This window comes from Sus scrofa, chromosome X (genome assembly GCF_054392235.1).
Source record: "Sus scrofa isolate SSC_HxYL_T2T_F1_AM1 chromosome X, Sscrofa_HxYL_maternal_Yorkshire_Landrace_v2.0, whole genome shotgun sequence".
Taxonomy (NCBI): Eukaryota; Metazoa; Chordata; class Mammalia; order Artiodactyla; family Suidae; genus Sus; species Sus scrofa.
In genome coordinates, this window is record NC_139401.1 from 104639728 (window position 1) to 104665321 (window position 25594).

Sequence of the window (25594 nt, forward strand, 5' to 3'; positions counted from 1 at the left end):
CATGTTCTTAAATTTTTGTGATATTTTGCCTATGGTATGCTAGTAATATATTTCAGTCTATGTCTATGTTAAGTCACTCTTTCCTTTCCCCAGTCCTGCACTGGTAATTCTCATATTTTTTCCTAATCTAGAGGTAGTGTTTCATGTTCTAAAAAATTATTCTTATATTTCATCAAAAGTAAATCCACCCCAAAATGTAGTATTTTAGGGTTAATTTTTAAAGTACTGTACTTTCTGAAGACATCATCAATTGAAGACACAGTATATAGGCAAAATTATAAAATGTAGGTCCATCAGTTCTAAATGCAACTATCCACTGTAATACTCAATAACTTACCATTTTCAGTAAATTTTTTTGCTTATACAAAAGCAGACAAGTTATTAACAAAACAAGCAATGACACAAAAGCAAATGGTATCAAGAAAAATACTAAGGTTTCCTTCCATATGTCACCTAGGATTAAAAATCACAAAAAAAGGGGAAGGGTTAGATGTTTACAATTATTTTAAAAACGGAATTATTTTATAAATAAACTAGTAAATGGTGAAGAACTGAGTTAAACTGGCAACTTCTGCCATACTTGCCAGTACATAGATACCATAGTGATGTCTGAAAATAGTATCCCTTTCATTTGTGCACTTTTTTTGTAGAACAACTACTTTATTGAACTCTGACAGCTCTTCATTTTGCTTAGGAAAAAACTCCCTAAAACCCAATTCTTATTTTCTTACATGATTTAGTTTAAAACTTGACCCTGTGAATTTTTCATAATGATAAAATAAAATATTAGCCAAGTAATTAGATAAACATGCCATATGTATCTCAACTCTCAATAAGTCAAATGTTTATATCATACAATGCTATAGTGAGTGAAAGCTGGTCTTCAATAAAAGTTTCTGCACAAATAATGGAGCTAGTCTTTTTTTTTTTTTTTTTTTTTTTGTCTTTTGAGGGCCACACCCACAGCATATGGAGGTTCCCAGGCTAGGGGTCAAATCAGAGCTGTTGCCGTTGGCTTACGCCACAGCCATAGCAGCACTAGATCCGAGTCGCATCTGCAACCTACACCACAAAGGGAACTCTAAGGGATGTATTTTTTGAGAATGTGGCTAAAAACTCACCATATGTACTTTAAACCATGCATTGACTAATAAGAAGATGTAATTCAGGGCATGAATTTCTCAATGTCAGTTCCACAGAGTCTCTCTATACTTCTTATAGTAGTGATAAAAATGAAAACCGTAGAACAGTTAAGTGGTCTTTCTCATTCCATATATCTCTTGGTTAATTGAATTCACCCTCTCTCTGCCTATCTTTTCTCCATAGCCCTTAGTGATTATATGATATATTTGGCTTTTTTGTTTATTGCCTATCTTTACTTAACTTGGGAATAAAATATAAATTCCATGAGGACAAGGATTTTTTACTGCTGTATCTCCACTGCCTGAAAAGTCTGACACATCAAATAAATATTTGATGTATGAAAGAGAACAATGATACCAATATATTAATAGGGAGATAATAGAGATAATAGTCAAATAGGGATTCTGCTATGATGGAACAATACAAAAGGAGATGAATGATTGATAGAAATGTCATCATATGTCTATTTCTGTATGTGTATTTATATATCTTTTTGTGAAAGAGCAATGATGACTTAATTTCCTTTAATTTCAAACAATTACCAATAATTTCTATTGATAAAGTTAGTATACTGTGAAGTACAATATTTTTCCTCATTCTCAAGGTTTTTAGTTTATATTGCTATTTAATTTAAATATGCCTTATCATAAGTCACTTTAATCAGTGTCGAAAGTGAATGGAATGGCCATTTTACTAATGATGACATATTAATTAGAAAAATATTCATTAGGCACACCAGACACTCGAAAACAAGTGCATGATACCTATCCCTGCTTTAAGATTTCTGTTCTCTTCAAAATTGAAAGCATAGGGAAATATTGATTAAAATAGGCTTCCCTCCAAAAGAAAAAGCGTATTCTCTTTACTGACAGAAAAACAAGAATGTTGATAATAGAACTAAAACAAGACTGTTAAACTAGTTAAAACTGAACATTAGATTTTTCATAAATCTATATTATACTGAGGTGCTTGCTAATTATCTTCTCTGTTTATAGACTACATGCAAGAGCATTTTTACCTCCATAATTACACCACACTGAGAGAAAATTAATTTTGCAAATAGCTCCAGTTATTTAATTACTGTTCTTTTGTTGATATATTGTCTTCAATAACTATATCAACATATTTTATGATTGTTCCTTCTTTCTAACATTATATAAATGGATTATTTTATTCTTTTTCTCTTTTAACGGCTGCACCTGCAGCATATGAAAGTTCCCAGGCTAGGGGTCGAATCGGAGCTACAGGTCCCAGCCTATGCCACAGCTGCGTTAACACCAGATATGAGCCACATCTCGCAGCTGCGACCTGTGCTACAGCCTGCAGTAACACTGGTTCCTTAAACCACTGAGCAAGGCCAGGGATCGAACCCACATCCTCACAGAGACAAAGTCAGGCCTTAACTTCCTGAGCCACAACAGGAACTCCTTTTTTTATTTGATTGCTTTAAATCTCAATGGGGAAGAGGCACAGACTATAAAAAATTCGAATAATGAGCACACAGCTTTTTAAAACTATATAAAGAATGCACATAATAAGGTCAAGGGTCTGATAAAACATACATATATGCTTGTAAGTAAAACTTCAGAGTAAATGTGTGACTACAATTGGAAATAATACAGATTTAGGTAACATCTCATTAGTACATAAGTGTAAGAATAGTGCCACCATACTTGGGAGCAAAGACTATCATTAGAAGTAACCCACCAGTAAAAACAGGTAAGATTAGCTTGTCAAATGAAAGTAGGAAGAATCAAATAGAATCTATAAAATCTTGCAATGTGGAAAAGACACAGCCTAATTAATGTTATAGACATCTATAAAAAATAGGGAATATAGCCAATATTCTATAATAACTATAAATGGAGTATAAATTTTAAAATTGTGAATCACTATATTGTACACCTGTAACTTATATAATATTGTACATCGACTGTACTTTAATAAAAAAATAATGAAGGAGTTCCCGTCGTGGCGCAGTGGTTAACGAATCCGACTAGGAACCATGAGGTTGCGGGTTCGGTCCCTGCCCTTGCTCAGTGGGTTACCGATCCGGCGTTACCGTGAGCTGTGGTGTAGGTTGCAGACGCGGCTCGGATCCTGCGTTGTTGTGGCTCTGGTGTAGGCCGGTGGCTACAGCTCCGATTCAACCCCTAGCCTGGGAACCTCCATATGCCGCGGGAGCGGCCCAAGAAATAGCAACAACAACAACAACAACAAAAGACAAAAAAAAAGACAAAAAAAAGACAAAAAAAAAAAAATAATGAAGAGTTGACCCAATGATCTTGATAAGCAGTGTCACTGAACTGTGGCATCTAGTTAAGCACTTTCTTCCTCAGTGCTAGAAATATTCTAGTTACTATTCTTTCATCTCATACCTTTCCAGCATTGTTCATCACTCCATTCACTCCATATTCCATCATCTGAGCAATAAATATTCATTTTGCTTCTTACTGAAAAACATAATCGGTGGCTTTCATTTGATGTTCTTGTGATGTATATTTCATTTTCATCTGTGGTAGTCTGAAAGCCAAGAAAAAAGTAAGATACTGTTATTTGATCTAAATGCAGCTAGCCAGATCCCATATGATGTATGGTTTTCAAAGTGGATTTTGTTACATGAAATATATGCATCAGATGACTAGAAAGGTATATACCAAAATTCTAAAAGCGATCATCTCTCTGCATGGTAGAGTTGCTTTCATTTTTTTCTTTCTTCTCTATATTTAAAATTTTTTTTCTATAGTGAGAAATAGATCACTAGTGGTAGGTAAAGGGCCTGTGTGACAAGGCAAAATTTCTAGGTAGTTTTGGTGTTTATGACACCTAGTATTTGGATTAGTGTCAAATTTCTCAGATTCCATAAGCTGGAAAATCCTGTATATACTGAGTTGGCAAGAGGAATCATCATATGAAGTTGCTTCTATGGAAACTATAGAGTTCATACACACAAAGTTTCTTTCCTTTATTCTTATTTTAGTTAACCATCATAAAACTAGTGTAATAGTGCTCATGGCTTGGCATGAAACTACCCCTTCTGATATGAAACTATACAAGGTTGGACAATCTCAGAAGAAAAAAGTAATCACGGAAGTGATTACTTCAACTTTGCATTTCAAATTGCTGAATAGTGTTTGCAAATTAATGGCTTTTCTTTTGTTTTAACTTTTCTTTGGAACCAGCATAATGCATTGTATGTTAAAGAGGACTGGGAATAAGATAAGGATTCTAGTTCTAGCTATGTTATTTGACTGTAAGTCTATTCACTTCCTTGGTACTTGTAAATCAATTCAACTTCCAGATTTCTCATCTGTATGTGAAATGAACTGATTAGAATTAATGGCTCACCTACTTGTCTCCACCACTCCCTATATTGGAAACCAATGAATAAAAATCAACATTTAACAGTGTGGGGCTAAAGGTATTACCACATTGTTGGTGCCGAGGGGTAATCAGTCTTGCAACCATTGCTTACTTCCCCAGCTAGTCCCTCATTTCTGCTACAAGCAGTTCTCTAGCAGCCCTGCCAGACTCTACTCTGATTTTGACCTGATGGTTGTTCCTCAAGAATTGCTTTTTATGTTCATTTGTGGTTTTTATTTTGTTTTCTTTTTACCTGAGGCCTCTTCACAATCCATGTTATGCATGTACTTGACAACTTTAATTTTTTGACACAATACTGGAAATAAGTGACTAGATTATCTTTAAGGGCCTATGTAGTTTTCAAATTGGTATGATTGATTGCATATATTTTAGACTGAAAGCATCTTTCTTTCATCCACTAGATTATTTGGTTTTTTGGAAATTAAACTAAGGTACATGTCATAATCTATTCTTCAAGTGGATAGCAATCATTTTGGCTCTTGTGTTTGCTATTTTGTTTAAAGGGCTATGTTGACAATTTTCCTAAATAAACGCAATGTCTGTACCACCCAAGTAGTATCATATTCTGTGAACTCAATTTCATAAATAAAACACTGTGATGGAATAGGTCCTCTGGGGATGCTCCATTTCAGGTTAACTTCCTCTGAATTCTTCACAGTAAGACTAAGGTAGTCTGGTGGCAAAGGTTTAACTGAAAAGCAAAAGGAAACAATTTCAACATGGAGATTACTAAAGTTTAGCAGTAGCCCTTATCAAAAGCTACAGACACCTACTAACAGAAGCCTCCAGGATAAATTAGGTGGCTCAAGACTATTGTCTGTAACATGAATTAAAATCAAAGCTGCTCGCCAGCCAAGGTTACTTTATTAAGAAACTTCGTTACTTTGGAAACTAAATTTTTGATAAGTTACATATTGAAAAATATTTAAATCCAAGAGAAAAGATAGATCCAAATCATAACAGTTGTTTTTCTATTTTATATAGCATTAGAAACAACTACCACAACAATTACTACTGCTACTTTTATTAATAGCTAATTCTTATTTAGAGCTTATGATGTGTCAGGCACTGAAACAGGAATGTTATAAACTCATTCATGTCTCACAATAAACCTATGAAGTAATTTTCCCATTATCTTCATTCTACTGATAAGGAAACTAAAACATGTTAAATGTTAACTCGTGCAACATCACACAGCTAGAAAGTGGTAAATTCAAGATTCAGACTCAGGTATGGCTGACTCTAGAACCTGTCACTCTCATCACTGTTAGAACTGAGAACACAGACTCAGACACTATCCAACCATTTGACTATTGAGGGAATAAGTGACTCCAAAATTTCTCCACCAGTAACATTAGACAAAAATATTTTATAGAAGACAAATTCTGAAGCCAGAAAACAAATTGTGGGTTGTAAGTGAAAATGATACTTAATCCTCATTCAATTCCTTATCTTCCATACATTTATATTTAATCAGTGCTTCCTCATACTCTTTTGGCCCCCATTTTTCAGGCTTTGCAATTCTGTAGTTATCACTTTATCTCTATTTCTTTTCTTCCACATGGTTGGTTACAAATGACCTAAACTAGAAATATTTTGAAGTTGTTTGTTTACCTCACCTATATTTTGAAGCTGAAAAATAAAATAGCTGGGTCGAATAGATTGGGATTCTGATGATCCATTAACACAGATGTAGAAATCTTTATAGTCTGATGACTCCAAGTAGGGAAATCTGCATCCAGTATTTTTTCCATTAGTCTTGATATAATCAGCACACTGTAATGCATGGTCCAAGCCCTCATACCTGTAAAAAGAAGTGTTAAAAGAATTGTGTTTACTAACATCTTCTAGTAACATGGTGCTCAATTTTCAATTATTTTAAGATAACAGGTAAACAGAACATCATTTGATAATATGTGATATTTATTGAACACCAACTGTGTGCCAGATACAACAGTAAGGAAAGCAGACATAGGCTGTGATGTCATAGGGCTTACAATCCCATGGGAGTCTTGACAAAATCTCAGATATAATGCAAAAATTCTTACTCATATGCTTATGTTACATTGCCTCACCAACAGGATTTGTGAATCAAAAAATAAGCCTCTTATTAAGAAAACACAGGGTTTATATTGATAATCCTGAATGATACTGCTTTTTTTTAATATTGTACTGGAGAAATTATTACAACAAAATAGATTTAAAAGTAGACTTATAAAATACTGTTATATTTAATAAAATGGAATGAAAATCCTCTGAGGATATAATACACATCAAGAGATAGACCTCAGAAAAGCAAACAGAGGCTCTAAAAGAAAAAGAGGAGCTCTTTGGCAAGTAAATATCTAATTTCCCATTCTCCTAGACAAGAAATGTTGTCCTAACATCAAAAATTAACCTCTTTCCAGTAAAAAAAAGCTAATGGGAATTAGGGGGGATTTCCCTACAGATTTCCAAAGGACCAAATGTATGATTTGGTTTATTTTCCTGAAGAATAGCTTGCAATGCAAAATGAGACATTATCTCTAACAGCAGCCAAAATTCCTTTTGAAATGAGGCCAATCTAGCAGCTGATAAGGTGCTGGTACAAATATTTGGACTCTACTGAGCCAAGTATTTACTTTAGGCCAAGTTTGCAGAACTGTAGTCTCCGGTTTAGTTCACCTGATTAGAGTTTGAGAGACTCGCATTCTAGGCTTGACTTTACACATATTTACTTTATGCCAGTGGAAAGCCTCACGTACCCTTATTTTCCAGTCTCTAAAATGTTAATATTTATCCCTCACTACTTTACTAAGGTGAGGATAAAGTTAATATTAAACATGAGCTACAATGTATAAGAGGGCAAGGACTTTGTTTTATTCATCCTTTTATTCTTTTTATCTAGAACACTGCCTGGCATTTAATGATTGCTTAATATTTGTTGAATTAATCAACAAATAAGTTAGACCTTAGAATTGATTCATCCAATTCCAGATGAAGAAACTGACAAGAGTTCCTGTTGTGGCTCAGTGGGTTAAGAACCCTACCAGTATTCACGAGGAAGTTTGACCTCTGGCCTTGCTCGGTGGGTAAGGGATCTGGGATTGCTGCAAGCTGTGGTATAGGTCACAGATGCGGTTCAGATTTGGCATTGCTGTCACTGTGGTGTAGGCCTCAGCTTCAGCTCCAATTCAACCTCTAGCCCAGGAACTTCTATATGCCGTGGGTGTAGCCCTAAAAAGAAAAAAATAAAGAAAAAAAAAAAAGAAACTGAGACCCCCAAACAGGAAATTGCTTACCCAAAACCACTAAATTAAGTAATCTCATAACATGAATTAGAACCCAGTACTCAGGATTGTTAATAGCTTATTCCTTATTGCTTATATATTATGATTTTCTAAAGAAAAACACCATAATTTGGGCCCGAGATTCACAATGAATAAGGCTTTGTCCTCTCTTGTTTTTTCTGTTATTTAAAAATGCCTAAGTTCTGATACCTATCAACTTACAAATTCTACCATCACTTAGTTCATTCATATAATGAATATTTAGTTATAATCTACTATGGGCATAGCACAGCTGAGTTAGTCAAGAGAAGTATAAGAATAGTCTGTGCCCACCAACCTCTTAAAAGCTTAAGAGAGGAGACAAAGTATATATACGTATGACAAAAATTTAAGGGTCATCTGGACAAAAAGTAATTAAGAGCTATAATAAGTGATAGGTCAGAGGAAAAACTGAACAGAAGCTAATGTTATCAGTTAAGAGTTAATGAAGTTGAATACCAGATGGGTCTTGAAGTATAGATGAGAGTCAGTGAAAGAGAGAGTCAGATGGTATTCTAGATTTCAATGCACACAAAGGCATAAAAGATCATAACATGGATGAGAAAAAAATGCAGAGATGGGTCTAAATGAAACAGAACATTCACTTTGATGACAGTAAAATGAAATGTTGGAAAGGCAGTGAGACAGAGAATGGCAGTCTAGATTTTATCCTGGAGGCAATGAGTAGCCACTGGAGGGTTTTGTTTCATTTTTATTTATTTATTTATTTATTTGGTCTTTTTGCCTTTTCTAGGGCTGATCCTATGGCATATGGAGGTTCCCAGGCTAGGGGTCTAATCGGAGCTGTAGCCACTGGCCTACGCCAGAGCCACAGCAACGCAGGATCCAAGCCACATCTCCAACCTATACCACAGCTCACGGCAACGCTGGATCCTTAACCCACTGAGCAAGGCCAGGGATGGAACCCACAACCTCATGGTTCCTAGTCGGATTTGTTAACCACTGCGCCACGACGGGAACTCCCACTGGAGGGTTTTGAGCAAAAAAAAAATGGCATAGGGAAACAGCAGAATAAGAAGATAAATATGGCAAGAGTGTGCAGAATGAATAGGAAGGGCAGAGACTAGAAGCAGAGGGACCATCATTTGGGAGGCTATAGAAATCATCCAGCTGTAGAATGAGGTGAGCCCAAAGAAGAGTTCTTACAGTGGAAATGGGAAGTAAAGAATAGATGTGAGACCTTGCAATAGATGTGTGTCATTGTTGATTATGGTGATCAATATTAGCATGAAAACAATTGAGGAATGAAGGAGACAGAAGATTCAAGATGGTTCTAAGATTAAAAGCCTCAGTGACAGTTAACAAAGATAGGGAAGTCAGAAAAAGGATCCAGTTTTAATAGCTACATGCTTTTTTAAAAGGCAAGAATATGAAATATGCCAAAACTTTTTAGGTTATAAGTCTATCTATCTAAAAGATAGAAAATTCAATCCAGTACAGAAACAATTATTGCATTCCTTATATTACCCATAGAATGTCTTTTACTAGCTACAAGCTAGACCTACTTACTCCCTTTGAAAACCCTAAATAATTGTAAATAATCTTCATCACAAATACAACTTTGAAAAAATATAATGAATTTAACGAAAATATAGTTACTCCTACTGTGGATTAATTATGATAGATATCTTCCCAATATGGAATTCTTATTACAAAAATACTTACCAGTAAAACAAGTTGTAATTGGTATCAAAATGGACACCCATGCCAGGTTTCCAAGAGCAGAGTAAATACTGCCAGTTGTAATATACACAATCCATATCCTGAATTTTAGTTTCCAGATTTCCTAAGAAATGAACACATTGTGAATGCTTGAAAGACATGGTGATGAATCATTTGGGAAATCATTATGCAATTTTATTTCATTTCCTTTGACCTCTCCATTTCATTTAGCAATCAACATAATCAGGAATATTCCAAAAGGAAGTTGTTGGAAATCACTTCACTTTAAGTAGGACATGCAAAATTAAAAATTTTTGAGGGCTCATTTACTGGTACTAGTGTAAGCATATGCAAAAGTACTAAATTAATAATTCTAGGATGCTCTGAGCAGTTGCATAAATATTCACATGCATATTTGCTAATATGAGCCCCAAACTGGGAACTATATTAACCCAATAAGCTGTAGATTGTGGCAAATGCGTTTGCTGATTTAAAGAATTCAAAAAGGGCATTAACTCTCTTAAGGATTCTATTTTGTATCACATTCTCAATTGACATACAATCAGGTGTGTAAGGGTCAAGGGACTTACTTCCCATATAGATTGTTCTGACAGTATTAAATATGAAAAGAGAGCTTTTTTTTTAACCTTGTGGTAACGTCCAATAAGTAGTTTCTGACCATGAACTTTGAACTTCTGATCCATTAGTGCATTGCCCTGGCAGAAGTGTATGTATTTTTGCTTCAACACCTTTGTTAAGATCAAACCCATCTTTGTAATGTAGATTCTTAGTAATGATCGTCTGTTTGATAAAAAGAGACAAAGTCAAGCTTAGAAACAATGGCATCATGAGCCACATTAACAAGGCTAAGAAGTCGTTAAAACCCTAGAGAGTTCCCAACATCTAATAAATTCCTGACTTTTTTTTCTTTCTTTCAAAACTGTACCTGTGGCAATATGGAGGTTCGCTAGCAGGCTAGGGGCCAAATCAGAGCTGAAGGTGCCGGCCTACACCACAGCCACGTGGGATCTGAGCTGTGTCTGTGACCTACACCACAGCTCACAGGCAACACACTGGAGTCTTAACCCACTGATCGAGGCCAGGGATTGAACCTGCATCCTCACAGATACTAATCGGGTTCATTACTGCTGAGCCACAATGGGAACTCCTGATAATTTTTTGATAAAATGTCTCAGAGATATTTCTGGCAGAGTTCACTTCTACATATTGTATCATTTGAAGAGATCATTTGAATCTTAACATCTCATAAAAAAAAAAAAATTTGCAAGACCAAAAAGGCTCTGTGGCAGGAACTTGAGCTATAACCAACTTGAAATCAAGAAATAACTTTCACATACCATATGCATATTACATGACAAATAATATATCACCTTTCAAACATATGAACTCTCCTGGATTCATAAAATCTTAGAGGTACCTGGAGAAAGCCAGACAAAGTATGACCTCCTGAAGGGCTAAAATCATGTATCATTTATCCTTCTATTCCTGATACCTAGCTAGCAGAGTGCCTGGCACCAAAAGCTGCTCAATGAATGTTTTATTTGAATTGTCCCTTGAAACCACGTAGCTGAATTAGGAAGGTAACAGCCTGCCTTGTACAATAGAAATCTTTGAATGAATATGCTTGTTGACTATGTAAACAGTTAGTAATTCAAAAAACTTTCACTGAACACTACAATATATACAAAGAACCATGGTCTGTAGGGAGAGTACAAAGATAAATAAGGCTTGACTCCTACAGAGAAAAAGCTCATATAGTCATTTTATATATAACAGTTATATAGAGAGGTATAGAGGTAACTTTAGAATATGATAAAATGTGTAAGTACTCTCCAAGTGCACATTCCATGGGACCAAGTTTTCTTTTCTTCTGTACTTTCAAAGGTATTCTTTTTTTTTTTTTTTTGTCTTTTTGCTATTTTTTGGGCCGCTCCCACGGCACATGGAGGTTCCCAGGCTAGGGGTCTAATAGGAGCTGTAGCCACCAGCCTCTGCCAGAGCCACAGCAACACGGGATCTGAGCCGCGTCTGCAACCTACACCACAGCTCACGGCAACGGTGGATCCTTAACCCACTGAGCAAGGCCAGGGACCGAACCTGCAACCTCATGGTTCCTAGTCGGATTCGTTAACCACTGCGCCACGATGGGAACTCCCAAAGGTATTCTTAATACTGGGTGCAGTGAAAACAGATGTAGCAGGATGCACAGGAGATAGCAGCAGGCATGCAGCCTGTTATACCTTAATAATTGCTATTGAGATATGGGAATAAAAGTGGATACTGACAGCAGGAATCACAAGAAAACTTATAATCACTCTAATATCTTAAGTGCATGCTTTACATACCTTCCAGCTTTCACTATCAATGTTTCGGTATTTTAATTCATACTCTACTGTGCATTCCTTAAAATTATCCAGAGACAGTGGAGGTTGCCACTGCAAATAGAGATAACCTAAATATCCAGGGTCCACTATTTCAAAATCTTGAGGAGGATTAACTGAAATAAAATCAATAAAATATTTTTACTTTTTTCCTGTATCTTATGACAAGGAGAGCTAAATCTAGATTACTTCCATATGCCCATCAACTGATGAATGGATAAATAAACTGTAATATATTCATACAATTGAATATTATCCAGCCATAAGAATGAAATATTGATACATACTACAACATGAATGAACCTTGAAAACATTAAGCTAAGTGAAAGAAGCTAGTCACAAAAGATCACATATTATATGATTCTATTTATATGAAATATCAAATGGGAGAATGTGATGTGACTGCTGAATGGATCTGAGGTTTCTTTTGTTGGTAATGTAAATATTCTGAAATTTGATAGTTGTGGCCATTACACAACTTTGTGAATACACTAAAAACCACTGAACAGTATACTTTAAAAGGGTAAGTTTTATGTTTTATAAATTATATCTCAATAAAGCTGTTTTTAAAAATCTAGATTACTGCTACACAGTTGCCCTTCTTTAAGAAATCGCATATGCAAAGTGTAACTTAGTCTACTAGGTACTAAGTTTTCACGGAAATAAGAAACTCAACATGGAGTTATCTCAGTGATCATACCCACCAAAATTTGGTCTAGGATGGGAATACTTTTTACAGAAATATCTCTAATAGCACGAATCAGTCAGTATTAAGCCAGTGTTTTCCATATGAATATAATATCATGGCACACACAAAAATGGGTTAGAAAATATATGACTACTGTGACTAAGTGCCTTAAGAATTACAAGAACAGGCAGATCTTTTGGTCCATTTAGGAAAACTGAATCCTTTAGTTAATTGAAGTTCAGAGTATAGCAAACTAGAGCCACTCTTTGGAAGCACTCAAGAAAAAGTGGTAGGCAGCTGAGTATAGCAACATCAGGACACAGCCAGTTTTATTCTGTGGAAAGGAGCAGTGGGAGGCAATGACTCCCTCATCTGGCAACTTAAAAAGCAACAAAAACAAATCATTCTATGAACTTTCTTATTAGCAAATCTAGTAGTATTATAGTACTGCCCTCATGTTGCCTTTCTGCTAATAATTTCTTCTCATTTATGCCCTGTTGTTCATTTTAAAAAACTTCACTTCGTATTACTTATTGAGGTGAGAAAAAGCATCTACAGAATGCAATGGTGGCACAATGATTTGAAATGGGACTCCCGTGAACTAATAAAGACGGTCTCTATTGAGGATGAAATAATAATTCTATTGTTTCAACTCTTATGATTAAAAATCTTTGTAAAATTCATTGTTCTAATTATTTTCTTCAATGAGAAAAGAACATTAGATATGATTTAATAATTCTGTAATATTTTTAAATTTTATTTTAAATCTCTGTATTTTAAAAATTTATCTAATTGTCTCAAAAGTTAAGGATAATAATTAAGAAAAGTTTTCAGGTAGTTGGGTACCAGGTTTCAGATAATTAACCTCTTTGCTGGAAAAGACTATACGAAAAGGCATGGAAATTGTCTTTTAGTTCGTCTTTTATCCCACAAAATATTTGCTATCATCAGTTACCTTATACATGAAGTTGACGAGTAAGAACATATCTTTTGTGTGTGGATTTCTTGAAATATTTTCAATAACAATCCATCAATAACAATGCATTTTCATAGAGCAGATTGAAAAGACAGTATCTGTAATTTTAAAACCACTCCATTGTTGGTTTACCTTTTATCTCGGCATTTGAAGACAAAGTAGAGCCAAATGCTGTGCAAATAAGAAGAGTATATAGACATCTGATATTCACATGAATAAAAGCCATTTCTCTAAGATTTAATACCTTGAAGTTTCCACTCTAAGAAGGAAAAATATAACATTTTAACTTTGTCATACTTTTTCAAAAAGGACTAAATGTGATTAAAAATACATCAGGTATGCACACCATTGTATATGGAATGGATGGTCATCAGGGACCTGTTACATAGCACAGAAAACTCTGCTCAATATTCCTTGATAACTTATACGGTAAAAAAAAATCTGAAAAAGGATAGATATGTGTATACGTATAACTAAATCACTTTGTGATACCGCAGAAATTAACACAACATTATAAATCAACTATACTTCAATAAAACTTTAAAAAATGAAAAAAAAAATACATTAGGGACTTCTCTGTGTGCTTTCTACCAAGAATTGGGAAAACTGCCCCTTTGCATCATTGAAACAGAAAAAAAAAATCAAGTTTGAAACCAAAATAATTGGAAGGCAGGATTTTAGTTTCATCCTTCCCATAAGAGCAAAACCAAACCAAACCAAAACAAACATATTCCTTGGCTCCTCACTGCCCTCCCCCACACACATACTCTTCTACCTATCACATGCTGTGGCCAGGATATGATGCCTTCAAATAGCCTTCAGCCTGAAGACTGAGCCAGACCCACCTGACTGTTCATATTGGGTCACAGGGGAATTATGATATCATTAATCTCCATAGCAATCCTCTCCCCTAGCAACACAGAAGACACACGAATACAGATACTCTTTTCTGAGATAAAAAGTATATGGAAGTTATCTGAACTGAGAAAGCTCAGAATCTACATCAAAGCCTCAGATAATTCAGAACTTTACTTTATAAATATTAAATCAACATCATCTACTCCCTTATCTGTTCTACTCTTCCCTGTATCTCCTATATCAGTAAATGGCACCATCATCTTCCCAGCTGCCCAAACCAGAAACTTGAGAGTCTTCTTCAATTCTTCTATCTTCCATTCAATGTCTCCATTATCACCACCCCTTCCTAAGTTGAGGACCTCATCATCAGGGATCTCCTTATCCAGTATTTCCTGTCTCTAAACCATTCTTCACACTACATATAATAAGAATGACCTTTTCAAAGAGCAAATCTGAATTTATCACTTCTTTTTTATTTTTATTATTATTTTTTTTTGTCTTTTTTTTTTTTTTTTTTTTTTGCTATTTCTTGGGCCGCTCCCGCGGCATATGGAGGTTCCCAGGCTAGGGGTCGAATTGGAGCTGTAGCCACCGGCCTACACCAGAGCCACAGCAACGCAGGATCCGAGCTGCGTCTGCAACCTACACCACAGCTCACGGCAACGCCGGATCCCTAACCCACTGAGCAAGGGCAGGGATCGAACCCGCAACCTCATGGTTCCTAGTCGGATTCGTTAAGCACTGCGCCACAACGGGAACTCCATCACTTCTTTTTTAAAACAGCATTTCACTGACACAAAATATAATTTTATCAGCTTTTTTATTATTGAAAAATACTGGTTTTATGATAGAAACTAAAAGGATTCATGTTTCCACATAGCTATTAAATAAAAAAATACTTTCCTTTCAATGAAAAATCACTACTTCCAGTTCTGTAACTTCTCTTTGAGTTTATATTCCTAAAACCAACAATTTCACAGGAAGTTAAAGATTATAGTTCACTTATCCCAACATCAAGGAGTACCTTTCTTTTCTCCTATATACGTTAATTAATCAAGCAGGTCCCCTCTACCTGCCCCACACTCTTTATCTTACCTGGTCCATTTGTAATGTTCTCATGTTAGCAGGCTTCAATTATTACATAATAGAATCCTGGGATCAAACTGTTAGAATCAGCAAATATATTGAAGGCACTTTACATATTGTGAAGTAAAACTCAGACTTGATTAAGATAATAACACAGCAAGTTAGCAACAGAACTGGAAGTAGGGCAGATATGATTCCCTGTCTAGTGCACTTCCACCTGACTGTGCTGGATCCCACAGGTTTGACTCAGAAATATGAAAGCTCTTCCTCTGGGACTCCAGCATTTAAGTCTTCCTTCAGTTAGCTAGCCAGGCTGAATCAACACCATCCTACTTCTTTTTCTATGTCGCAATGAATCATTAAAGGGATACTGTTTCTCTTACTGAAGTTCAGTGATTCTCTTTGCTCAATTCCTCCCTCCCCATCACCAGCCCATGCTGCCTTCTAAAGCATCTATAAGTAGTATGTAGGTTTAGTCAACAGAAGGCCACATTTCTGCCATAGACCTGCTCTTATAGATTGAGTTGAACACACTGTTTACTTTTGGATCCAAGGCAATATTCTGACAAAGAGAAATCCTTTCATGTTACCTATAAGGACTAAGACAACCAGGCTTCCCTTAAAACTTTCTCAGAGAGATTTTAAACTTCTCCCTCCCCATCCATCTGTCCTTAGATATTTCATAGCCCTGCCTCATTCACAGTGCAAATGCTAAGAAAAGTTAAAAATACTTTGCTTCTCTTCTATTTATAGGCTACTGAAATTTGACCTAAGCTATCAAACAACACTTCCCAGACCAGCCAAACACATTTAAGAAAAGGTAGGAAATGGAATAGCTGTCTTCCTGAGTCATTTATCTGTAAATCCATGAAAAGAGTTCCTGGATTACATAGTATCCCACTGAGACTTATCCAAATTAACATGAAGACAATTCTTTCTTTGGCTTTTGGGTTATAGATCATCACTTGTGCAATGAGGTGCTTTATAAACTATATGGTTACCAGAATGACAGAGTTTTTCACAAGAAGGAAGGGGACCTGGAAACAAAGGGAAGATAGGGGATGAAAATGCACAGACACAAATTTTGAAACAGTTTCTAATATACTCCCTTCCCACAGCTCACAGTTAACAACCACTCATCTGGCCTTAACTGCCTATTTTTAAAAATGAGGAAATACCCAGAGAGGAAAGTGAGTTGTCCTGGCTCATACAACTTATTGGTGGCAGAGCTAGGACTGAAAACCAGCTCTCTCCAGCCCTTTCCACTCTCTAGCAAAAAAATCTTATCAGATGGCTACCCTTGAACTTTCCTCAACCTACTGTCACCAAACAATCAACCCTACCACAGTTTTATCATTATGACATTTTTGGCAGAGTAGTAACTCCATAAACTTTCACTGCACACCTTTTTCTTTTTTTTTTTTTTTTTGCCAAATACTGTTTCAGCTAAATTTTGTCTAAGATACAAGGTATACGTGACGAATCATAATAGCTATAATAATGATAATACCTCCTACAATTTATTCAATACTTTCAGTATCCCAGGCACTGGCTTGTGCTAAGCACTTTACATACCCAAAGTGCTAAGCACTTTGCATAATCTCATATAATACTCACAGTCAGCCTTAGAAGTATATACTATTTTTATTCCCATTTTAAAGACCAGAAACTGGAATAAGGAGAAATTAAACAACTTCTTGCAAATCACCGCAGGCCATAAATGGTGCAGCTTGGATTTAAACCCAGACAATTCAGTACCAGAGCCCTTGATGATAACCACTACACAGCATTTCCATGCCTAAAATCAATGTACAAAGTAGCTTCCTGTTTCTACCTACTCAGTTTCACATAACACTGTTGCTAGGACCGTTTCCCACAAAGAATCTCCTTTGGAATGGCAAGCCTAAAGCTATTTCCTGTTTTCAGCCTCACTTCCCCAACCCCTTCAAAGCCATGCTACATAATCCCTTCATTCTAAGAATTGGCTGGGGTAATCCTTGCACTATTGGAGAAACTCCAGGTACTTACCAATAATATTGTTTCTCAAGAAATGGATTATCATAGGCAATTATCACAGCCCCTCTTTTTTCCTCCTCTCCAACTTAGAGACAGTAACTGAATCTCTAATACTTCCCTTCCTGTCTGATAATTAAGCACACTGAAAACATAAAGTATTCTGAAATAGCCAGTGAGCCAGGATACAGATTCAACAAGTCATGAGATAGGGGAGGTTATGGGTGGGGCTAAAAGTCACCTAAAGCAAATTTAGAATCACAGCACAGTGTTGTAAAAGCTGACTAATTAATCTTTGACTAAACCAATAGATATATAGCTGAGGAGCTTGTTATACTGCAGGCACAATAGTATAAATATCAACCTGGATTTCAGCCCTACTTCAACCACTAATGTGCTTGGAGGCAAATTATAACTCAATTTCCATCTATAAAAATGAAGATAATGGCCCAGCCAGGCAGTTTTGTGCTTAAGATTAAATGAGATAATATATGTGAAAGTGAAAGAGAATAGTAAATTGCTCTATATACTTGAGAGGGGTTTGCTTCTGAGCACCCTGTCATTAAGCAAAAACATGAAAACATCTAGCTCCAAACTACACATTTGCTCCTAGTAATTCAGAAAAATTGACCTGTACGCAGTTGATAACTAGGCAGTTATTATTAACCTCTAACTTCCACCACCTTTGTTGACCCATTAACTGCCTTTACTGATTTTTGTTTTAGTAATAATAATTTATTGCATTTATTTAGCTTTTTATAGTTTACAGAGAATTCATTAAATCAACAAATCTTCAGATCTAAAAGGTTGGTACTTCATATTTACAATCAGTAAATATGAGAAATGATGTGACTTGCACAAGATCACACTGCTGGCAAAATCCAAACTGAAAGGAAAGGTAAAAGAAGTAAGGAACAGAAATATGTTGTAAGGCTAATAATGCAGTCACTTATATAATATGATTTTGTAGAAAACTTTCTTTTCTACCTTGACAAAGTAAATCAAAAGAATCTTCCAAAATATCTAAATGGCCACAAGCCCTTGTTTTGTTTGTAAAGGCAGTGACAAACTTGCAAAGAAATATAATTATCTATTAGAAAATGATGAATGGAGTTTTGCAATGTCACTAAAGTGGCTTCTAAAAACACCACCTAGGGGAGTTCCCATCGTGGCTCAGTGGAAACAAATCTGACTAGCATTCATGAGGATGCAGGTTGGATCCCCACCCCCGCTCAGTGGGTTAAGGATGTGGTGTTGCTGTGAGCTGCGGTGTAGGTCACAGATTCGGCTCAGTTGCTGTGGCTGTGGTGTAGGCTTGCAGCTATAGCTCTGATTCAATCCCTAGGCTGGGAACCTCCACATGCCGTGGGTGCAGCCCTAAAAAGACAAAAAAATAATAATAATAAAAAAATAAAAACACCACCTAAAAGAAGTAAGGCCATGTTATTTCTGTTGCCATTGGATAGAGAAAACACCAGTGTTATAAAATTTGAGATTTTTCTCCCCATATTGTTTAAAATATCTAAAAATATCAGCCAAAGCAATTAGAATAGGGCTAAGAAAAAAAGAAAATGGGAAAGCAGAAGACAACTAATGCTTGAGAAGAGAGAAACAGAAAAGTAGGTGCAAAGTCTTAAATGTTGTCTGTGGGTGAAATGATAAACATATGTGATTTTACATGAGAAAACATGACTAGGAGATCTGGGCTCTAGTGCCAACTTTGGCAGAGTATTTAGAAAATAATAATAGGAGTTCCTGTCGTGTCTCAGTAGTCAATGAACCTGACTAGCATCCATGAGGACGCAGGTTCAAGCCCTGGCCTTGTTCAGTGGGTTAAGGATCTGGCATTGCCGTGAGCTGTGGTGTAAGTCACAGACGTGGCTTGGATCCCGTGTTGCTGTGGCTGTGGTGTAGGCTGGCAGCTAAGCTCCAACTGGACCCCTGGCCTGAGAAACTCCATATGCCATGGGTGTGGCCCTAAAAAGACAAAAAAATAATAATAATAGGTACTACAGTTTGTAAGTTTTTACCAGGTGTCAAACTCTGTGCCTGATGTGTGATGTCGATTAGCTCACTTAAGTCTCACAAACATCGACAGTTTCTATCATTATCATCTCAATATTATAAATGAGTTGTTTGAGACTCAGAATGGTTAAGTAAATTACTCAAGGTCATACAACTTAAGCAAAAAATATGTGTATATCTGATTCTAAAGCCTATGCTCCTTTTAACATATAATACTGTATTTCCATCTCAGTTTAGTTAAGCTCAATTTTCTTTCACGTAAGTTATCCCTGGGATATCATTCTGTTTCATCCCTTAATCTACTGTGTATCCATCCATGGTTTCAGGATGTGACTCAAAAGCACCAGCTTCTTGAATAACTGATCTCTTTTCAAGGAAGCCATCCAACATGTACAAATGTCTATTCATAGCTCTAGAGTACAGCCACAACTCAGCCTGACAATTAGCACCTCTGGAACCTGCCAGATATTGAGGCCTGACAACATGCTGAGGTCAATACACAGCTCAATAATAGTACAATCAGTCTATGAACTGTTGGTGAGTCAAATCTAATTTAGATAATAAGTAGCAAATAACATTTCTTGCAGGAGTAGTTTATAAAGAATGCTAAAGATGACTTTGTGTACTTTCAAACATAAAAGGGTTTTGAATCAGATTCATCATGCTTGCCACTAGCTAAGAGTAAGTTATTTTCCATAAAAATACACAAAGAAGTTAGACACATGCTGAGTGATGAAAATCAGTGTAGACAAATGAAGTACAGGTAGGATCTCTTTTTAACAAATACCACCTTAACATTGTTATATATAACATGATTATATTTGCATCCCTGCCAACGGGGAAATGTGCTCAATACATCCTGCAAAACCTAAGTAGTCATCTTATTCCGTAATTCTTTTTATAGACGGTTTCCTGTCGGACATCCTGAGTTCATCCAGCTAACAAGCTTCCCAAAGCACTGTCAAAGCTGCAGAACTCAGTTTTGAGCTACCATAGTAACTGACAGGTTTACAGTGTTAATTTATGAAGCAGTTTACACATTTCAGAATCTGTCCCTAATCTGGGCAGATCAGAGTTTTTAGTCTTATAATTCCACCCAATAAACCACCAAAAGGCTTTTACGACCCTTTAAAAAGGCCTCCAGGTGATCGATTTCTTAAAATAGGTCAAATTGCAATTATTAACTACACCTTACATTCTATTCAAATGAAGTCGCAGAGGAAGAGCAATGCAATATCCTGAAAGGCAACACTGCTCTGGAACTAGCAAAACAATCTTTGCTCAAAACTCCTCTCCTCCCTCCCAGATGCTCCCAAATACTTGTTAGCAAGCAAACAGTGTGTACCCAAAACATTCACTTCACATAACAACTTTTGAAGTAAATAACCGTGTGCCCCACCCCCTTTATGTTACGTAAAAACAGAATAGAAAATGTGCAATAGCAGATTTTATATTGCTTCAAGGTTATTCTGCCAGTATGCTCTTTCATGTTCATAAGGTATAAACTGTAAATACATGAAAATATGGTGTCATGTAATATACAGTGCCAGCAGTTATGGAAAAGGATGCTAACAAAAACAAATCAATGTTTCTATCATGTATTCATTATTCAACAAATATTTCTGTAATCTTACTACATGCCAGGCACTGTTCCAGCCACTGGAGAAACAGCAGTGGACAAGACAAAGAACCTGCTTTCCTGAAACTAATATTCTAGAGTGGGAAACAGACAAAAAACATCAGATAATTATAAACTTCATAAAGAAAAATAAAACAGGATAATACGAAACAGAGTAATGAGAGTTCATCTTAGATAGGTTTGTCAGGGAATGCCTCCCTGAAAAAGTAACATTAAGGATTTCAATGAAGTGATGAACCAGGTGAAGACACAGGGAAAGAAACTTCCAGATAGAAGGAATAGCATATTCAAAGCCCTGTGGGAATCCTCTTAGTTCTAGGAATAACAAGTCCAGTAGGATAGGAAACAGAAAAGGTTGGATGATCTAACAAAGATAGACCAAAGATGGACAATGATACTGAATCTCACATTTATTTTTAGTAAAATGGGAAGGAATTGGATAGTTGTGAGTAGACTGACATGATGTAACTTACATTTGAAAAGGCTACTTACTCTATGTGGAAGGAAAAGGTCAAAGCAATAATACAGGCTAGAGCTGATGGTGACTTGGACCAAGTTGACAGCTGCGGCCATGCTGATAGGATATTTTACTGATGGATTGAGTGTGGAGTACTAGAGGATAATGACTGTTTTTGTCATGGGCAACTGAGTAATTGTTCATGAAACCTGCGGATGAACAAGAGTTCAGTTTTATCTTATTTTTTTTGTCTTTTTGTCTTTTTAGGGCCACACGGATGGCACATGGAGGTTCCCAGGCCAGGGGTCTAATCAGAGCTGTAGCTGCCAACCTACGCCAGAACCACAGCAACTCCAGATCCGAGCCTCGTCTGTGACCTACACCACAGCTCACGGCAACGCCAGATCCTTAACCCACTGAGCGAGGCCAGGAATCGAACCTGCAACCTCATGGTTCCTAGTCAGATTCATTTCTGCTGCGCCATGATGGGAACTCCAAGAGTTCAGTTTTAGATGGTTCAGTTTGAATGGCCTAACTAAACATCTAAGGGGAGAAAATGAGTAGGCATTTGATACTTGACTCTGGAGATTAGGGGAAAGACTAGAGCTATAAATATATTTTTGAGAGTCATCAGTATATAGATAGTATTCAAAGTCATAGGATTAATTAAAATCACCTAGGGTATAGTGTACATGAAATAAAGAAAAAAAGGACCAAAGATTGAGATCTAGGACCCTCCAATACACAGAGACCAAAGAGATGAGGCAGTACCAACAAAAAACACTAAGGAGAGGCCAAGGAAGTAAGAAGAAAACCCTGAGTCTGCTGTGTCTCAGAAACCAAGTAAGGAAAATGTCTCAAGGATAAAGTGATAGACAATGTCAAAAGCTGCTGATAGGCCAAGTAAGATGAGGCCTGAGAATGGTCTGATTAATTTGGCAAACTGAAGATAAGTAGTAACATTGATAAGGGAATAAGTGGAATGTTTGGAGAAAAAGTCAGATTAAAGTAGGTTCAGGAAAGATTGGAAGATAAAAACTGGAGACAATAAGTATGGACAATTCTTTTGAGAAGTTTCCAATAAAGGGACATAAGATGCTCTTGCTAGGAGGAAATCATTCAATTTTTTCCTTCTTGAAAACAGGAATGGAGAACATCTCATACAAAGGCTTGATCCTGTTGTTACTTAGATTTTTCTCATACCACCTTTGTAACAGTAAGTATTCTTATTTGACGGATGCAGGCCAGAGTATTTTAGGATTGTATTTATCAAAGGACACCATACCAAGGTAGAACATTTTTCTAAGACAATTAGAAACTATCAAAGTTTAGTATTACTGGTGATTACTTTAACAAATACTTCTCGGAGTTCCCGTCGTGGCGCAGTGGTTAACGAATCCGACTAGGAACCATGAGGTTGCGGGTTCGGTCCCTGCCCTTGCTCAGTGGGTTAACGATCTGGCGTTGCGGTGAGCTGCGGTGTAGGTTGCAGACGCGGCTCGGATCCCGCGTTGCTGTGCCTCTGGCGTAGGCCGGTGGCTACAGCTCCGATTCAACCCCTAGCCTGGGAACCTCCATATGCCGCGGGAGCGGCCCAAGAAATAGCAGCAGCAACAACAACAACAACAAAAAAGACAAAAAGACAAAAAAAAAACCAAAAAAACAAATACTTCTCATCTGCTCAAATTGTTTTGCAGAGCTATCTCCACCTTTTCATATTTCCAATGAAATATTTTTTAAAACTGCCCATTTCTCAAGGCTATAGAACACTCTCCTTTCTATCTATGTACAATCTGAGATTTCATTTTTTTCTTCTAAATTTGTCTTCTGCAGCAAAAGTAATCAGAAACAACTTTATATTTTTATAAAACACATTAATGTGTCTATTGGTTTAGAAACATGATTGGAGATCTGAATCAAGGGATGCTAGAAATTCTGGTTCTAGTCTTAATTTCAGCATGCAGAATGGGAATATAAAGCCTTTATTGTATTTTGAAAACTTTGAAACTGAAGGATCAAACAATGTAACTACATACTTCCAGTGGCTTCCAATAAGTGCCTATCTTTAGGCAAGAGGATTTGTAGTCTAGCTTAGATTGGCAGCCTATTTGAGACTCAGACCATGGAGGGTCCTATTTCATCTTTCCGGCTTTTGCTGTTTGCTTCTTCTCCCTCATGCCCCTCTCTTTCCTGGTCTTCTCTTTTTCTTTTCTTCTATTTTTATTGTTCCATTTTCTCCTTCTTTTCCTCTTTCTTATTGATGTTTTCTCTTTTCCATTAAGTGGAAATAAATATATTTTTGGATCACTGGCTATCCTTATTTTAAAAACACTGGAGCATTCTCTCTTCTCAAAACATTTCATTAGTTCTTTGTCTTCAGAATAATATTTTCCGTGCATCACTTGAAGATTATAACAATTGCGTAAACTTCAAAATTTATTTTTTAAAGTGCTTATGACCAAAAGAAGTTATTTTTTACTTATACGTAAGCAGAGTTTTATTTTCACTGGCCTGATTGCCTTCATAAAAATGAGTTTCCTGCTTTAAGAAGACTGGTTCTTTATAATTCATTTACTTAAAAGCTCCAAATCCACTTCATAATTTTAAGTGCTAGTTCTTCCAAACCTCCTATTTTCTCACTGTCTTTGATAGCTGCCTTTGAGCCTGGGTTAGACAATGTTTCCTAAATGACTTTAAAGTCTTCTCATCAAATAGAACCTCAGGAGTTCCTGTCGTGGCTCAGCAGTTAACAAACCCGACTAGCATCCATGAGGACACAGGTTTCACCCCTCTCCTTGCTCAGAGGGTTAAGGATCCAGCGTTACCATGAGCTGTGGTGTAGGTTGCAGACGCGGCTTGGATCCCATGTTGCTGTGGTTCTGGCATAGGCCATTGGCTACAGCTCCCATTTGACCCCTAGCCTGGGAACCTCCATATGCCATGGGTGCGGCCCTAAAGAGACAAAAAGACAAAAAGACAAAAAAAAAAAAAAGAACCTCAGAGTCTCTATTTCTATGGGTTGTGCCTTTGATTGCTGTAGCGACACTAATGTGGTCATAGGCATCTCTCCAGATCTTCATTTCACAGACATTTCCTGAGCATTTTGTACTCAAGGCTGTAGACATGAAAATAAGCAAGGCACAGAGTTCCCTACCATCAAGTTTACTGAAGGAGAGCAAAACAAAACAAAATAGTTACTCACTACACACTTAATAGAATGCCCAAAATCCAAGATACTGACATCAAATGATGGCAAGGACATAGAACAATAGGAACTCTCATTCACTGCTGGTAGGAATGCAAAATGGTACAGCCACTTTGGAAGGCAGTTTGACAGTTTCTTATAGAACTAAACACAGTCTTACCATATGATCCAATGACCATGCTCCTTGGTTATTTACCCAAAGAAGTTGAAAATTTATGCTCACACAAAAACCTGTATACAAATATTTATAGCAGCATAATTCACAATTGTAAAAACTTGGAAGCAACCAAGATGTCTCTCAGTAGATGAATGGATAAATAAACTGTAGTACATCTGGACAATAGAATATTACTTGGTACTAAAAGGAAATGAGCTATCAAGTCATAAAAAGACATGGAAGAACCTAAAGTGCTTATTACTAAATAAAAGAAGACAATCTGAAAAGGCAATATACATTATCATTCTAATCATATGACCTTCTGGAAAAGGCAAAACCATGGAGAGAGTAAAAAGATCAGTGGTCGCCAGGGGTTGAAGTGAGGGGAAAGGAGGACTAGGCAGAGCGCAGAAGATTTTTTAGGGCAATGAATTCACTCTGTAAGACATTATAATCATGGATACATGTCATTATATATTTGCCCAAACCCATAGATTATACAATACCAAGAATGAACTCTAATGTAAACCATGGACTTTGGGTGATTATGATGTGTCAGTGTTGGCTCAT

General features: G+C 36.5%; 1 protein-coding gene across 9 annotated transcripts in view; it reads right to left on the reverse strand.

Annotated features, from left to right (window-relative positions):
* Positions 1-25594, reverse strand: part of IL13RA2 (interleukin 13 receptor subunit alpha 2) — a 36362-nt gene that overhangs the window by 472 nt on the left and 10296 nt on the right. For 4 of the 9 annotated variants that reach the window (XM_085006131.1, XM_021079409.2, XM_005673843.4 and 1 more), the window contains 8 exon segments: positions 13717-13843; positions 11885-12036; positions 10166-10319; positions 9522-9642; positions 6147-6331; positions 5073-5218; positions 3522-3666; positions 338-453 (listed from right to left, as the gene is read on the reverse strand). In XM_085006131.1, the coding sequence (XP_084862257.1) occupies positions 338-453; positions 3522-3666; positions 5073-5218; positions 6147-6331; positions 9522-9642; positions 10166-10319; positions 11885-12036; positions 13717-13810 (1113 nt within the window). In that variant the 5' untranslated portion in view covers positions 13811-13843. 9 annotated transcript variants of the gene reach the window in all.